The 18,266-nt window shown below is 37.8% G+C and overlaps 2 protein-coding genes across 2 annotated transcripts; one reads left to right on the top strand and one right to left on the bottom strand.

Annotated features, from left to right (window-relative positions):
• The first annotated feature begins 9,263 nt into the window (after positions 1 to 9,263).
• LOC131440275 (3-hydroxyisobutyryl-CoA hydrolase, mitochondrial) lies at positions 9,264 to 10,982 on the top strand. The gene is made up of 2 exons (XM_058611402.1): positions 9,264 to 9,694; positions 9,755 to 10,982. The coding sequence occupies exons 1-2, from the start codon at positions 9,692 to 9,694 to the stop codon at positions 10,871 to 10,873; spliced, it is 1,122 nt and encodes a 373-aa protein (XP_058467385.1). The 5' UTR covers positions 9,264 to 9,691; the 3' UTR covers positions 10,874 to 10,982.
• Positions 10,983 to 11,183: 201 nt separating this feature from the next.
• Positions 11,184 to 12,907, bottom strand: LOC131440274 (U4/U6 small nuclear ribonucleoprotein Prp4). The gene has a single exon (XM_058611401.1). It carries the CDS (start codon positions 12,746 to 12,748, stop codon positions 11,228 to 11,230), a length of 1,521 nt encoding a protein of 506 aa, XP_058467384.1. The 5' UTR covers positions 12,749 to 12,907; the 3' UTR covers positions 11,184 to 11,227.
• Positions 12,908 to 18,266: the final 5,359 nt, after the last annotated feature.

The following is an 18,266-nucleotide window of genomic DNA, read 5'->3' as shown; positions in this document are numbered from 1 at the left end:
CGGACTTATGCGGGTATACAAATTTCACTGGGTAGTGTCGTTACCCAGTGAAATTTGTCGACCCGCATAAGTCCGATCATCGGTCCGATTATCGGACCGATTGAGCACGATATGGGGCCAATCGTAGCGCTTCGATCGGTCCGTCATCGGACAATTCTGCACCATTTGCATCAACCGCGTCGACCTAACAAAGTTTTATGTTTACATTATGTATCGTTATAGGAACAGAGCGAAGGGACATCAAGGCATTTTCGAGCCGACGTCTTCCCGATAGGATGTAAAATACATTCTTTTGTTTCGATCATAAAGGCTTTAACCTTAAGGTCATTCGCCTCTTAGGGCCAGAAAAACTCTGGCCCTACGTTCGGTGTTGTAAATCCAACCCCGATATATCCCATCCCCTGAATTTCAGACATCCGCTTTCTGCTTTGGTATTTCTCCACTCTTTTGTTCTAGCGATACACTCTGTAAGCTTGAAATGCAATCAAAAGCTTTTTTGCTCGATGCGTCCGATGTTCGGATTTACTGGGTATATTTACACTGTAATTGACAGGTCGTTAGCTCGTTTGAGACTGGAATCTGTCATTCCAAACGAACAGATGTCGTCACTCCCCAGTGAAATTTGTCGACCCGTATAAGACCGATCATCGGACCGATTGAGCACGATATGGGGCCGATCGTAGCGCTTCGATCGGCCCGTCATCGGACAATTCTGCACCATTTGCATCAACCGCGTCGATCTAAAAAAGCTTTATGTTTACATTATGTATCGCTAGAGAAACAGAGCGAAGGAATATCAAACAAGGCATTTTCGAGCCAACGTCTCGCCGATAGGATGTGAAAGAGTGTTAAACATTCTTTGTTTCGATAATAGAGGCTTTAACCTTGAGGTCATTCGCCTCTTAGGGCCAGAAAAACTCTGATCCTATGTTCGGGGTTGGAAATCCAGCCCCGATATATCCCATCCCCTGAGTATCAGAAATCCGCTCTCTGCTTAGGTATATCTTCACTCTTTTGTAACTAGACCCAGTAAATCCGAACATCGGACGCATCGTGCAAGAAAGCTTTTGATTGCGTTTCGAGCTTGCATAGTGTATCGGTAGAACAAAAGAGTGAAGATATACCAAAGCAGAGAGCGAATGTCTTAGGACTTAGGAGACATGCGATATATCGGGGTTTGGATTTCCAACCCCGAACATAGGGCAAGAGTTTTTCTGGCCCTAAGAGGCGAATGACCTTAACGGTAAAGCCTCTATGATCAAAACAAAACAACGTTTAACACTCCTTCACACACAATCGGGGAGACGGCGGCCCGAAAATGCCTAGTTTGATTTTCCTTCGCTCTGTCTCTCTAGCGATACATAATGTAAAAATAAAGCTTTCTTAGGTCGACGCGGTTGATGCAAATGGTGCAGAATTGTCCGATGACGGGCCGATAGAAGCGCTACGATCGGCCCCATATCGTGCTCAATCGGTCCGATAATCGGGCCGATGATCGGACCGATACGGGTCTACAAATTTCACTGGGTATAGGCACTCTGCACTGGTAAAAATTTGTACGATCGATTCATATGTAAATTGCACTTCAATTAAATGTGCTTTTTCATTTCAATACATAATCAACGCGATTTGTTTTAAGAATTCATGTGCAAACTCACTAAGATTCATGATCAGATTATTTTTCACTTAGCATTGTAATTTGACCCATTTTAGGATTGAAAAACCTTACACAATAGGTAATTTAATGTGATTTGCTTCAAATTGATGCAACATCGATTAAATCCATAAAGTTTGTTAGGTGGGCTAAAATACATGAAGTGACCAAAATACCTCTGTCACCCTAGTACAGAAATATAATTTATCGAAACATTACTGATTCTCGAAAAGGAACTCAATATCACACAATGTGTAGCAGATATTCAAGAAACAGTAACACACGTGATTATATTAAGAACCACATTCTGTATTTTGGACCAACAGTATCACACTACCCAAAAAAACATGAACGAACAATTCCTGACTACACATAATTCCGTAGTGAGCTACTCGTTGTATTCTCGCGTATTAAATTTTTTACTTTTTTTTTAAACTTAGTCATGAAGAATGTGAGTTGTGTGTGGTTTCTGAGGAGCATTAGAAGATGTCAAATTTCACGTCTGCTCAGCGGATTATGTTGACGTAGTATTAGCAGATCAACATAATCTGCTAGTTGCACTGATGAGCCGAAGGGGAAACGTAAAATTTGAATTTAGTCGCGTTTACTTGTGCACAAACCGGTACCCATGCGGTACCAAAACCCATAAATGAAACTGGCTCGTTTGAAAGCTACTATTGCGCCATTGGTCAAGTTCGAAGATCAAATGGATGTTATTTCTGGTTTTGGAGATATTTTAAAGATATAAGTGACGAAACCGTCAAAATTCGTTTTTTTCTCGCTCAATTTTCTCGAAGATGACTGAACCGACTTCAATAAACTGAGACGGAAGTATAGTCGGTGCTACACTACGAGTTCCCATATAGTTGCTTTTTACGGTTTACCTGCTTGGTGGACTTATACTACCGATACTGCTGCGCCGTAATGTTATTCTTAGGCTGTGAACCATTTCGCAATTAATTTTAACTTTTGGTTAAAATCTGACACTCGAGTGGTTAATTTGATGTTGTCAAAATAACCCTGCTCGAGAGCATGGTTATTTTCCGACGCTGAAAAAAATCTTGCAATGGAAATTCTAATATTAATTCTTTAGTTGAAATTATTTCCAGTGGAAAATAAGCCCAAATAAATTTCCGTCCGTCAAATTTTGAAATGGGCCGCAGTTTTAGTTAAATTTAACTACTCGACACAAAATAACCGCTCAAGTGTCAGATTTCAACCAAAAGTTCAAATTAACCACGAAATGGTTCACAGCCTTAGTCAGTTGGAAACCGCGACAGACATTTCACGGTTAACTTCAATTGGTGGCCGAGCAGCCCGTCAAAGTAAATACCCCAACAAAAAAATTCAATAGATTATCAAGCAAAGTAAGTTTTTCTAGACATTCTTACGTTCTCTGTATTGCAATTGCAATTAAACTACTCGATAAATAATAACTGCTCGACTGTCAAATTTCAGCTCAAAGTTAACATAATTTGCGGGATGGTTCACGATCTGAGTAACCTCGAGTGAGCGTGTATACAAGTCAACGTTTTCTGCACAGCTATAGATACCCACTTAGAAAAAAACGTTCAACGGTGGTCCTTCATTGGTCCAATACGTTGGATCATTGGTCCAATGAAAGTCCAATCAATCGTTCAACGGGAGGCCAACACGGAACCTTCGTTTGCCGATTTTGAAACAGACCGTTGAACCGAATGCCATTTTTTTCGTTCAACAAACCCGGCAGACAGAGGTCCATTGTTGAGCCATTTTTAACATGAGGAGTTGGAGCCCCGTTGGACTAGTTTTACTGCAGAATTTCAGAAGTTTTTTCCACTTATTTGTTTAAACTAACAATACATACCTGTACAATACTTCTACTTCACGTAGAATAACAACAAATTTTCTTTCTATGGAAAGGTAACACTTAATTTTCACACTATTTTTTCAAGAGAAAAAACAACAACAAACCGTTCCAGCAAATTGAACGAATATTTCGTGCAATATATCGTTCAACAAGCGCTCAAAAATCAACAAAATTGAACGGCCTGCTGAGAGGGTAGCGCAACTATAATAATGATAACAATGTCGAGTCTTGTCACCTTACGTTATGATAAAGAACTTAGCCGAGTCGGTAAAAATTGAAACAGTTATCCTGGCTTCCTGGTTTCGGTTGTAAAAATTGTTATTGCCATTATTTTTGGATATCGATAGTAAAAAAAATCGAGACGTGTCTGGCTTCGTTTCGTGTGAAAATTATTTTGCAAACTTGGTAAAACCATAAGTGATTAGTCGCGGAGATTACTGCAGCGCAAAATAGAAATTGTCCGGATAAAAATCTGAACATCGCATTTTCCACGTGTAAAAGTGATTCTCCATATGCGTGTAAGGCTTTTGTAAGCAAAACAAGGAATTCCATTAAAACAAGCTGGCAAAAAGTAAACCGAGCAGGAGCTACGGTGCATGTTTTTGTAGAACGAAAATATAGGCTTAAAATACGCGATCAAATGGAAAATAAAACAATGAACAAGACATCACAAATCCAGACAAGGAAACAATACCAAAAAACGGTAGCAAACCTAAATACTAAGAAAAAAATCATGCAAACTAATCAAACAGGAGACAGTACGGCAACAACGAAGAAAAATACTGCTAAAGAAACTCCGCTAAGCTGGACGGATGATACCGTCTATCTAGAGCCCGTCAATTTAGAACAACCAACGCAGCAACATCCTATAGATGTTGGAAAATGCCTCAACACAAAAAATATAAAATTCCTAGAAATACAACGGATTGGGAAATTTCGTTATAAAGTTAAGTTTGAGACGGTGCAAGAAGCGTGCAAGTTAATAACAACACCTCTGCAGGAATACAACCTGAAATGCTTCGTACCAATAAGTTTAAAACAAACCATCGGCATAATCAAAGGCGTTCCACTGAAATATGAAGACGCGGAGATAAAGGAACACCTGAAATCGGAAATACAAATCACAAAAGTAGAAAGATTGCAAAAAATGGACAAAGAACGGAAATTAACAAAAACAAAAAATGTAAAACTGACGTTCAACGGTAAAAAGATGGCAGAAAACGTAGCGATGTATGGTTGCAGATTCCGAGTAGAACTCTATTTATTCCCGATCAAGCAATGTCAAAACTGCTGGGGCTACGGACACAAAACAAGCAATTGCAAACGAACGAAAAAATGCAACTCATGTGGAGAGAGCCACGATACAAACGAACAGAAACAATGTCACATAAAATGCATTAATTGTCAAGGGAATCACACAGCTAATAGTACAGAGTGCCCAGAAAAACGAAAACAAAGACAGATAACAAATAAAATGCAGCAAGACAAACTCACATACTACGAGGCCAAAAATTGCTTCCGTCAAAACAGATTTCAATTACTCGAAAATTACGAGGAAGAATTTCCCAAACTGGACGATGAGGTAAGATCAGAAGCTGGGTCCAGATACACCGAGACGAGAAACCATGGGAAACACAAACAAGAACAACGAAGAACGTATAGAAGAGAAAAAAGAGATGGAAAAGATTTTAATAAAGGAGAACAAGGAAAGAACGAACACAAAACAAATAAGACGACAGCAACAGAAAATCACAAATATAACGATATTGAAAACATGAGGAGAGAAATAAGGACTTTTTGGAAAAATGTAAGTTTAATCGGAAAACTTAAGCAATTGCAAGAAGCTATCAAAGAAGAAATATACAACAATCAAACAGAAATTAGCTATGAAGAAATAATAATTAAAACCAGTACTGCGCTTGGAGATATAATCACAGAAATGATAAACTATATGGCTACAAACGAAGAAAAAATTTTTATAACAGAAGAAGAGAACAACAATTATAATGACGAACCAGAAAATTAGAATTCTACAGCACAATATTCAGTCAATAAGACTAGTAGAAACGAGGGAAGAGCTCCTCCTGTTTCTACATAGAGAAAAAATCACAGTAGCCAGCATTCAAGAAACATGGATTAAACCAAAAGAAAAATACACAATAGAAGGATACAAATTTTTGATGAAATGCAGAGAAGAGGGCTTTGGAGGAGTAGGCCTACTTATCGAAGAAAGCATAACTTATGAAGAAGTCAAGATAGATAATTTAAACCCACTGGAAACGATAGCTATAAAAACAAAAAACTTAGAACACAATTTCACTATCCTGTCAGTATATGTGCCCCCAGACAGGAGACACACAAAGCAAACGGTGGAAAAAATTAAAACACTATTCAAGGAAATGGAAAACACAAGAGGAGAAATCATACTCACAGGTGACTTTAACGCCAGGCACCCCTTGTGGGACGAGTTCTCGCGTTCCTGTGAAAGAGGAAAAACGATAGCAAACGAACTAGAAAACTCAAAATTAATCCTACTGAACGATGGTCACCCGACAACAATCCCGCGAATAAACAGTGCACCTACAGCAATCGATTTATCCTTCGCGACCCGGAGACTCGCCTCGAAAATTGAATGGAAGGTAAAGGAAAAAGAATTCGGTAGCGTGCACATGTGCATCGTAATGGAAATTCAAACAAAAACAACAATTCTCGAAAGGAAAACGGAAAAGGTGAATATTAAAAAAGCGATCGACGGACTAAACAGCATACAGCCACAATTCCTATATAACCCAGAAGAAATGCAGGAAGTTTTCGAAGAAAAAATTAAAGAAGCTAGCTATATAATTGCGAATAAAAAAACAAATTTCCTAAAAAAATGGTAGAACGACGAGATACAACAACTATACAATGCGAAACGAGAAAAACTAAAATACTTCAACAAACACAAATCACTTAAAGCACAGATAGAGCTACAGAAAACCAGAGCATTATTTAAAAGGACAGTAAGAAGAGAAAAACGAAACTACGAAAGAGATCTTAAGGAAAAAATAAATGAACAAACACCTCCCACGCAATTATGGAGTATTATACGAGGAGTAAACGCAGCTTTAGATGGAAAACAACGTGGAGCGGACCACCACCCGATTCAAAACGTAGCAGAAAAGTTCATCGAAAAATATTACCAAAAAAAATCAAAAGAATTGTATTTCAACCCATCCAAAACCCAGTCAGCCAACGACAGCGAACAGGATATAATAAATTTCGAAGAATTCTGGAAAATATTGAAAAATAAAAAAGATCATTCGTCCCCCGGAATAGATAACATTTCGTACAAAATCCTAAAAAACTTGAGACTGGACATTTTAGGCGAAGTATGCAGCCAACTGAACAAAGTATGGATAACCAAACAAATACCAAAAAAGTGGAGAACAAGTAAACTGATTCTAATACAAAAACCAAACAAAAACCCGGACGACATAGACTCGAAGAGAGGTATCGTACTAATGAATGCATTTCTAAAAATAATCAACACATGGGTGAAGGAGCGTTTGTACAATTATGCCGAAGAACAAAACCTCTTGCCGGAACTATCGTTCGGATTTAGAAAGCACTATTCAGCAATAAGCAACGTCAATTATATTGTAAATACTGTTAAGGAAGCTAAAGCAAACAAGGAATCGTGCGTAGCCATTTTCCTGGACATAAACAAAGCATTCGACGAGGTAGACGGCCAAAAGCTAATAGACGCACTCCAAGACATGAAAATCCCAGAAGACACGAGAAGGTGGATATTCGAGTACTTAAAAGAAAGGAAAATAGTGATAAAGGCATCAGAAACACCAGTGCAAGTGGTCACAAACAAAGGAATTCCTCAAGGATGCCCGCTATCGCCACTCCTTTTCAATCTGTTCACGGCAGACCTACACCACATAAAAGAAGCAGGAGTGATACTGATGCAATACGCAGACGATTTCACGGTGTTGGTAACCGGAGAAGGATTCGAGGTTATAGGAAGAGCGAACCGATTCCTGGAAAAACTTACTAACAAAATGAACAACAAAGGCCTGCATATCAACCCAGCAAAATGTGCCGCGATAAACTTTAGCCGTCTCCCAGATGAAAGAATGGAGCTGAAAATAAAAGGGGAAAAAATGAACTACAGAATATACATAAACACCTAGGTTACACAATCGACCGAAATCTATCCCACAGAAGGCATATTGAAAGGATCAGAACTAACGCAGAAAAAAACATAAACATGCTAAAACTGATAGCAGGCAAAACAAGCCCCTCCGACCCCGAAACATTGATAAAAATCGGGAACGCTATGGTCAGATCCAAACTCGAATATGGAGCACAAATCTACGGAACAGCAGCGCAATCCCACAAAAGAAAACTAGAAACTGCACTAAACGCATACACAAGAATTGCCATGAGATACATCAAAAGCACCCCAGTGAACGTCATGTTAGCGGACAGCGGACTCACACCAATGGCCGAAAGAGCTGAATGGCTCACCCTAAAAGAAATCATCAAATTACAACACAGCAAAAACCCAAACAGGAAATTCCTGGAACACGCCATAAGTAATAAGAAAGATAACGGCACATACATCACACAACTTGCGATAGAGCATGAAGACATTTTAAAGCAACTAGAAAACCGAACGGATGGGCAAACAGAAATAATCAGAGCATGGAAAAACAACATAATACTGGACACGATACCAGAAATAAACAGCAAAAAGACAAACGTCAACGCACCAACGTGGCGACAAGCAGTAGCAGATGTAATGAACACACGATACGCAAACAGCAAAAAGATATACACAGACGCAGCAAAAAACAAAGTAGGCACAGCAATAGCCGCCCTAGATACAAATACCGGAAAACACGTTGCAATGAAAATTAACCCAAACATAAGCATTTCAAACGCGGAACTTATAGCAATTAGAACAGCAATGGAAATCAGTCAAATGAATGACTACGCAGAAACAGTCATAGTAACGGACTCAAGAAGCGCATGTCAAATGCTGAAGAATAAAGAACACATAAAAACAAACCACATTATAATGGAAATAAATAAACAAATTAATCAAGCGGTAGAAAGGAACAACAAAATAAGAATCCAATGGGTGCCAAGTCACATGGGTTTAAAATGGAACGAAGCAGTTGATAAATTAGCGGTGGAAGCAACAAAAGAGTTACAGCATAATTTTGAAACACTAACAATAGAAGATACAATAATCTTGGCAAAACGAGTAAACCGCGAAAAATGGAAAAATAAATATAAAGAAATCTCAGCAACCAAAGGAAAACAACACTTCTAATTCATGAAAGAACCGGGAGAGAAAATCTGGAGCAAAAACATGAAACTCACTACCCAAGAGAAGATAATTTTAAACAGAGTACGCTCGAACCACTGTATGACAAAGGATAGACAAGGCAGCTGGGGATGGATAACAGACACCGCCTGCGACACATGTCAAAAAGAGGAAAACCTAGAACACATCCCATATTGGTGCGCCAAATGGACCACAATAAGATCAAAATACAAGGCACTCGAAATACAAAAACCTCTAAAAGAAATATTCAAAAGCGAAAACGAAACTGAAATAAAAAGCATCGCAAGATTTCTGATTGAAACGAAAGTAGAAATCTAGACGACCAAACAAAAATAAACACCCGAATAACAAGACAAAATCAAAACACAAGACGGACGAGATGGACCAACCATGGTCTTAGTCCACAATGAAACGTACAAAAAAAAAAAAAGAACTTAGCCTTCTGTTTCGACAGGATTGTACAAGATAGTAGATTTTAATTATACCAACAATAAATTCTAATCGATACACGATTTCTTGAAAAAATATACTTTGATCTTTAGTTGTGTGAATTGAATGTCATTCTTCTAGTTATTAACTTAGTTAACTCAACAGAATAACGAAAATAGGATCATTACTTTTGCCGGTCATAAAATTTCGGAATTATACAGTGGATCCTAATAATCGGGTTAATACTTTGGTTCCTCCTGGTCTTTTTTGGTTTCATTTTAATAAATTAAACTTCAGTCTTCGAAGTGGTGTAATAGTTTATGTGGTTTCGGAATTATTATACCTCGGGTTGCATAACACGTCAGACAAATTGTCATTATATCTGATCAGTAATTAAGTCAACAGTAACGAGAAAATGGTACTTATTACCTTGATCCCACAATCTGGCACTAAAACTAATATCTTTTTTGCATTGTAGCTGCTTTGCCCATCTCAACGTTATATATCGCTAGTATTTCGAACCATGTCATCCGTAGCAGAACGCACCGTGATCTGCGAGGAATTTGGTAAGGATAAGGCAGTCATAACGTTGAACCGACAGAAGGCTCTCAATGCAATCAATCTGGATATGGTGAGACAGATTTATGCAGCAATGAAAAAATGGCAAGACAACAAAAGTCTGGTTATCATCAAGGGCGCCGGTGAAAAGTCGTTCTGCGCAGGTGGAGATGTGCGAGCGATTGTGGAGAATGGACCGGTTGACTCCTCCAGAAATTTCTTCCGTGAAGAGTACCGGTTGAACGAACTGATTGGTTCGTATAAACCAGATTACGTCGCAATTATTGATGGTATTACTATGGGTGGTGGGGTCGGTTTATCCGTTCATGGTAAATATCGGGTGGCAACCGAACGGACCATGTTTGCCATGCCCGAAACAGCAATTGGATTGTTTCCAGATGTCGGTGGTGGATACTTTTTGCCTCGTTTACCAGGAAAGCTGGGACTGTTCCTTGGATTGACTGGGTATAGGTTGAAAGGAAAAGATGTGCAGAAGGCTGGAATTGCTACACATTACGTGGAAAGCAAAAATGTTGAGGCTCTAGAGAGAGAGCTCATTACTGCCAGCAACAGCTCGGACATCGTGGATACTCTCAACAAGTTTAATGTCAAGGATAATTCAGATTTCATATTGGCTAATGAGTTAAAACAAATTAATGACTGTTTTGATGCATCAACTGTGGAAACTATTTTTGCTAATCTGGAAAAGGATGGGAGCCAATGGGCTATTAATACCTTGAATTCTTTGAAAAAAATGTCTCCTACGTCACTGAAGGTAACCAAGAAGCAGTTGGACCTTGGACGTCAGCGTGATTTACGTAATTGTTTGAAGGTAGAGTATCGCATGGCTGTTCACAGTGTTATCGATAGTGATTTTAAGGAAGGTGTGCGAGCAGTACTAATTGATCGAGATCAGAATCCGACGTGGAATCCTTCAACGTTGAGCGAAGTTACTGATTCACAGGTTGACCGATTTTTTGGTCCCCTTCCTGACGGAGACGAATTGGTTTTTGACGACGAAGTTAAGTCGAATCTTTAAATAACCTATTTGCCGCAAAGCGGCTACATCAAGTGCATTTAATAAAACTAAGAACGTTTTTTATCATTTATACGCATAGCGTTGAAAATAAAATATTTGAATAGAATAATTGTTTTCTTTTCGCACATCTTCTCAAACCGTTTATATTCATGGTGGTGAGTAAACCGATTGATTTTCACGTTCTATCTAAATTCGATTCCAAACGCAAATAAAAAAAGAAGCTAGATGACCACATGGTTGAAGATTTGGCAAAACTAACCAAAAAATTCAAATAATGAGGATAGTCATCTATGAAAAATGTCGGCATAAATTTACAAAAAGACAAACATTTATTGAATTGGCACATACCGAATCTTATTCCGGACTCCACAACTTAAAGGTACGGTCGTATGAAGTGGTTGCGATGTGTTGCGAATCTGGCGAAATATCCACACTCATGATCCGGCTGTCGTGACCAGAAAGTGTCTTCAGCGGTTGCCAGGTTTTGTTGGACCAAATTTTGGCCGTGTTGTCATAGCTGGCTGTCACCAGAAAGTGGCCACCATTCTTCTGGTACTTCACATCAGAAACCAAGTTTCGGTGAGCGGGTATTGTATAAACAGGGTGTCGCCGCCTCAAGTCCCAAATCTTACAAGAATTGTCCTGTGATCCCGTTACAATATGATATCCATTAGGCGAAAAATCCACACCATAGATGGCGCTAAGATGCCCTTCAAGAAACATGATACACCGACCGGTACGAAGATCCCAGACTCGACCGAAGGCATCCAAGCCGCCAGTGACACATACACTTCCGTCGATTTGAAAAGCTATACAATGAACCGCTTTTGCGTGTCCTTCTTGATGCAGCACTTCTTGTTTCTGTTCCAAGTCCCATAAGCGCCACGAGGCATCATAGCAAGCGGTTCCTAAGAAACGACCTGATGGATGGAAGGCCAAGCGCGAAACACGATGAGGTATGTGGCCGTTTATGTCCGCTATGGCCTCTTCGCTATCGAATGACCAAAGCTTGACCGTTCCATCATAGCAACCAGAAGCCATGGCTACCTCACCTTTGCTATCAACTGGGATTCCGGGTCTAAAGGCAATTGCGCTAACATAGAACTGATGACCTCTCAGCGTTTGTATAAGATTACAATCCGGCACAGACCAAACTTTACACATAGAACTAAAGCTTGATGTCAGGAGTAAACTAGAATCGTAGTTAAATGAACAGTTAGTAACTGGACGAACATCACCAACTTGACTGCACTGTGGTGCCAAAGATTGAATTCGTTTTTGAAGTTCCACCATTCGTCCAGCTTTTGTAGCGCTCGGTAGTTTTAACAATTCAATAGCTTGATTCAACCTTTCCTTTGCCCGTGGTAGTGAATAATTAGCCAACCAGATTCGGGCAATTCGCAACGACTCCGGTCCTTCGTGGTACCACGTAGACTCCTGCTCCTTTTGCATTTGTTTTTTGTCGTCATCCCTAGTACTCTTTTGCGGAATCGCGCTTTCGCCGAGTGCCGATAAAAGCTCCTTTAAGCGAATTCGTCGCTCAGCTGGTCCTTCGCCAAAATAACATATTGGTTCATTCAGCGCTCTAAGATTTTTCTTTACCTCTGTATCATCGGTGCTCACGTGAATTTGCCTAGCCTTTTTCTTCCTTTCGAATTCCTCCAAAAGTGCTGCTTTGTCTTTAGATACTTCTGCTTCCAAATCAAAATAATCATTGGAAGTGTAAACCTGACCACTTTCCCCAGAACCGCCAGCTGGCCCATATAAATCCGAAACAGCATCCTTCATCTGACGCATTCGTTCGGAGTCCTCCAAAGATCCATAGTGAATCGTCTTCTGGCGTTTAACAAAGACCAGATCTTCTTCATCCGACATTTTAGTTCTGAAATTATGAAGACACTGTTTACTTGCTCAATTATATCAGCGACGTTTTCAAAATGATTGCAATTAACGCGGTTTTATGTTTTAAAACATAAACATAAACAATAAGCAAAAAAGAAGAATCAGTTCAACTCGTTACACGGCTAAAATAAGGTAACGATTTATGTGGATTTTTCAACCAATTTCCAAAAAACTGGAAAACTCAGCTGTTTTTCAAAGAACGGCGAATCTAATGCAACATTCTGACGGTGTTTCATTGCGATTTCTGCTCGAAAGTGCAAAACCAGAGCAATCCACGCCACCAGTGTTTTCAATGAAAAATGCCATAACATAGACAGCAAATGGAGAAAAACATCGATGAATGTTTCGACTTTGGTTTCGAATTGTATTTAGAAATCATCGTATATTCTTCGATCAATTTTTTATTAGTCGATGATCTGTTCGTTTATCTTTAAAAGGTATGCAAATTTACAACTTTCCTTCTATATCTACTGAATAAATCAACATAAAAACAGTTTCGCCCTTTTTCGATTTGTTTACTTTTATCACAGACTAACAGACAGGATACTCAAATTGAGTTCTTTAACCATATAAACGGTCATTTTGAATATTTCTTTAGTTGGGACTGTACTCGCATACGTAATGATGGCTCCACGTTACCCTATCAAAAACATCCTGTCTGTCATCTAGACTGTGTTTATTTTTTTCATTCATACAGAATTACCTGTAATGTATTGATTTGTATACCTCCATGCGAATTTCATGCAGGATACAGATTTAATACATATCGCCAAAACTATATATAGAATTGTGCCTACTTCTCATCCTCCAACGCAATACAAAATCGATCCCGTTTTGTTACAATATTTACTTGCTTCTGGTCTGCCGCCAACCAAAAAAAAACTTGATTTGTTTACTTTTGTAAGATTCGTCCTTCTTTGAAAAAAAGCTGAAATCATTTAGGTTGCTTAGGTTGTTCGCAACGCTATTTTAAGGCGTATGGATTGATCTATTTTAGATCTACGACAAAACCATGTCAATCGCAACGCTGAGATCTAGTTCTATTTTTCGAGCACAAATTTGAAACAGATTTAAAACTGCTCGACGAATTTGTTTCAAATTAATGAATATTTGAAACACGAATAAAACAGTATTTAAAAACAGACAGACGGAAAAGTCAAAGCGTCGAATGACATTTCAGAAATCATCAATGTTAGTTGTAAATGTTTTGCATTGAAGTTTCATTTAGAAACACTTCAACTCACTATCATCCAGAAATTATTTAAAAAGTTTCTTCCAAAAATTAATATTGTTTTCGAAATCATTCATTCTGTTTGTTTGTTTCCAATTTGTAACATCACAGTGAATAGACACAACACCAATACATTATTTTAATTATTTTTAAATTATACGACAACCTGTGATTTTAGAACATATATCAATCACTGTGTTACGAATTGAACAATCCAATCAGCGTGGTCACCACGAGATAGCTTTATGGTGATTGTTTTGACATATCCCAGGTATTTAGAAAAAATTTTGACGAATTTTTCAATTTACTGGAGTTTGAAAGAATGCAGATGGCAAAACCTTACAAATATGGGTAAGAAAAACGATTATTCACGTGTTGTCATCAAACATACGATTTCAAATTGACCTATACTCTTGACAATCTAGGATTAAATTTGAAATTTTCAGTTCACATACAGATTTGATTTAGATGATAAAACATGAGTAAATAGACTAGTCATACAACCAAATACAAATTATAATACGGAGTACTCCGACAAATTTTCAAGGACTCATTTTGCATCGTGCGGTACATTGTCATGATACACTGTCAGAGTGACAATGTACTATAACGAATTTCCTATAAAACTAGCAACACTGAAGGGTAAGAACAAGTTCACTATAGTTACTGTTTATTATAGTGAAAAATATGTAAACATATTACTTACATATTTTGATCCTTAGGAAAACTATGGAGCGAAATTTCGGACGACCCTATTCGTGTGTCACATCCCTCTACTAAACAACTTCTCACCATTTCGGAAGCTTCTCGGTTTATTAGCCGGCGATATTTAGCCTGATTGTTGCTGTTTAATACAGCAACGATAAACAAACAAGTTTGTTTTGCACCGTAGCAACTAGCATGAAGCGTTGCCAGAAACGATCTCCTTTCACATTTTCAGACTATCGCAACGAAAGGGAGATATTTGCTAGGCTTACTTGTTCATGCTGTGAACCAAACATTGGCGATTCGTTTATATGGGACTTAGGGGTATTATTATTTGTATTTGATACAACTTTTGATCATAATTTATCAATTAATCTCAAAATCCAACCCAAAAAACAAAGAATGTCCCAGATATGAAAACAGTACCCAACCTCACTCACTTCTTCGAATTTGGTATTTCATGTTACGTTGTCTCCATAAATATCACTCAAACATATCACGGAAAGTTACTGAGTCATTAATGATCGATTTTTTTACCAAATTTTCACACGTTTTTGTATGTTAGTATTCGATTCATAAGAAAAAATAATAAAAACCCTGCATTTTGTTCGAGTCTTCAAACAAAATCTGAAAATTATCACCATCACTTAGTTCAAAGCTCGCCACTTGGGCAGCGCAGCGATCGCAAAGAGTTGGTTGGATTCATTAATAGCCTTATAACAGACCCTGTCAGCTTGGAGCGATCTTAATCTTCAGTTCAGCAACGCCATCGCACGGCGTCTCATTCAACATGTCATGTCAATTGTATGGGTGCGCAGTGCTGCTATTTTGGCGCGTACGAATTTGACATTTCTCTCCCCTACTTCTATGTACGTGATTCGATGCGGACTCGCCTGAGGGCGCCATGGTCGCAAAAAAGGATGTTGCCAAAGATTTGTTCGGGAAATGTGAGAGCTTGTTAATATGTTGTCTTTGCTTATAATATCAAGATTTTAATTTTAAAACTGACTTAAATTATTCATCTAGAAATAGAATACAACTGAATATGCCCTCATAACGGGAAATTGTTGCAAATATTGTTTGGTTTATTATCCAGTTTTTTTATGAGAGAACGAACCGAAAATGGGTAAAGGCAAAGACATCATATTAACAAGATATAACATCCTTTTTTGCGAGCATGTCGCCCTCAGGTGAGTCCGCATCGAATCTTATACAGTAGGGGAGAGAAATGTCAAATTCGTGCGCGCCAAAATAGCAGGGCTGCGCACCCATACAATTGACATGATATGTTGAATGTGATGCCGTGCGATGGCGTTGCTGAACTGAAGATTGATTTCGCTCACAGCTGACATGGTCTGGTAAAGGGAAATTACCCATTTTAAATTGACTCAGAAATAAAAAACTTAGGAAAAGTAAAATGAAAGAAAGTTATTTAAAAAATGTATAAATGTTTACGTATATAAAGCCTTTAATGATATTATAAGTACAAGCAAGGGGCAAATCACTCTAAACTCTAGACAATCTCATACTAATAAACTCATGTCATTGCAAAACAATTTTCTCTAATCTCTTTTAATCCCAACTAGTCTAGATAAATTTGGGTAATCTAAAACTAATCCAACCTAGTTTTGCCTAATCTTGTTTGAAGTGTATCTGTCATTCGAGCTCCCACGCAGAGATGCCATTTATACAGATTTATCTGTATTATACAGATTTTTACATGCGCATACAGATTTAATACAGAGTACAGATTTTATACAAATTTCTCAAATTAAATACAGATTTATACAGATACCACAAAACGTAAGAAAGAAATAATAAAACTTTTCCGTCTGAGCGTTTTTGATTACCCATATTCAAATGAAAATTTTTTGGTGCAGCGTCATGAAACTTTATTGTCAGACTGAAAAGTTGTATGACCTGACTTGACGTTGCGTAATGGGCGTTTGAATTCCATGTTTGAATTCCAAGCCATCATTTTCAAACGAAAAAAGTATATGGATTTACAATTCAATTGTGGTTGATAACAAAAACAAATAAATTTCGTCGTTGATTGTTCATGTCCGTGCGGCAAGGACTTACGATATAAAGGAATGCTCTTTGCATCTGCCATTCTATAACAATAATCTAATGGAATAACATCTTCAAACATAATTTTATTTCCGAAATTTCCTTTCTGAATACAGATAAATACAGATTTTTTATACAAAACAATACAGGTTTTCTATGAAAAATGTCTGGCATCTCTGCTCCCACGTTCACAGCTTCTTATGTCAAAATAATGCTTTTCCAGATCTCGGCTAAACTTCTCTAATCCCATTCTAATCCAGCGAGATCCCTGCTAAACTTTTTTACTCCCGGTAAAACTTGTTTAAATTCAGACAAAGTTTAGAGTGATTTGCCCCTTGAGTACAAGTAAATGCTAAATGTGATTAAATTAAAGAGGCCAACTCGTCTTTGTGTGCTCCTTAAACTAGAAGCAAACATTGCAATACCTAACATAGGGAGTGGCTGCAAAAACGACTGCCAGCGGACAAAATATGGCTGGCACACATTCCAGTGTTCGGTTATTCTCACCGCTGTCAGGTATACACCTCAGCCCACATTGGCTCCCAGGACGAGGTCGTAATAAATTCTTACTCGATTGCTTGTTTTTGAGTGCTCAATCAATTTGATTTGAGTGGTTGTGTACCATCTCACGACTTACTTTAACTTTTAGTTAATATTTCTCCTACACGCTTACTTGTGGCTACCCATAATTGAGTCACTAGTAATTAGGTAATTTTGCTTCAATGATAGTTTTAAATTCTACTCAGTTTTTGACGCCTTTTCATAGCAGCCGAAAATGAGTACTTTTGATTCACTACTGAGTAGCCACAAGTAAGCATGTATAGAACACTTTTAAACAGGCTCTTATTGTAACAAAAACAGTCCTCCAGTTCTGCAGATTGGCCATCAGCAAAGATGCCACATATTTTCATAGAAAATCTGTATTGCTATGTATAAAAAATCGGTATTCACTAATAAAATGAAATTCTTACAACAAAATGATGCCAAAGATGTTATTCCAATAGATTGTGGTTGTAGGTAGGTAGATTCAATCAGTCATTGCTGCGTTCACAAGAATATTCAACGACGAAATTTCAAAGTTTTTTATTTCTATTTTTTATCCACAACAATTGAATTGTAATTCCATATATTTATCTAGTAAAATTTCATGATGCCATTACTTCCTTGAATATCAGTTCAAATTGGTTTCAAATTATAATATAAAGGGATTTCACAACAGATTTCCATATTAATTTGTGATTTGTCCGTTGATTGAAAGACTTTTGTTTTATCACTGGAATCAAATACTAAAACATAGCTTAGACAGAAAAGTTTAATTTTTTCTTTCTTACTTTTGTGATCTGTATAAATTTTTATTAAATTGAGGAAATCTGTATAAAATCTGTACTCTGTATTAAATCTGTATGAGCATGTGAAAATCTGTATAATACTGATAAATCTGTATAAATGGCATCTCTGGCCATCAGAGAAAAAACCTTTTTGAAA

Source organism: Malaya genurostris, chromosome 1, assembly GCF_030247185.1.
Source record: "Malaya genurostris strain Urasoe2022 chromosome 1, Malgen_1.1, whole genome shotgun sequence".
Classification (NCBI taxonomy): Eukaryota; Metazoa; Arthropoda; class Insecta; order Diptera; family Culicidae; genus Malaya; species Malaya genurostris.
Note: the sequence above shows the minus strand (reverse complement) of the source record. Positions and strands in the feature narration are given on the sequence as shown.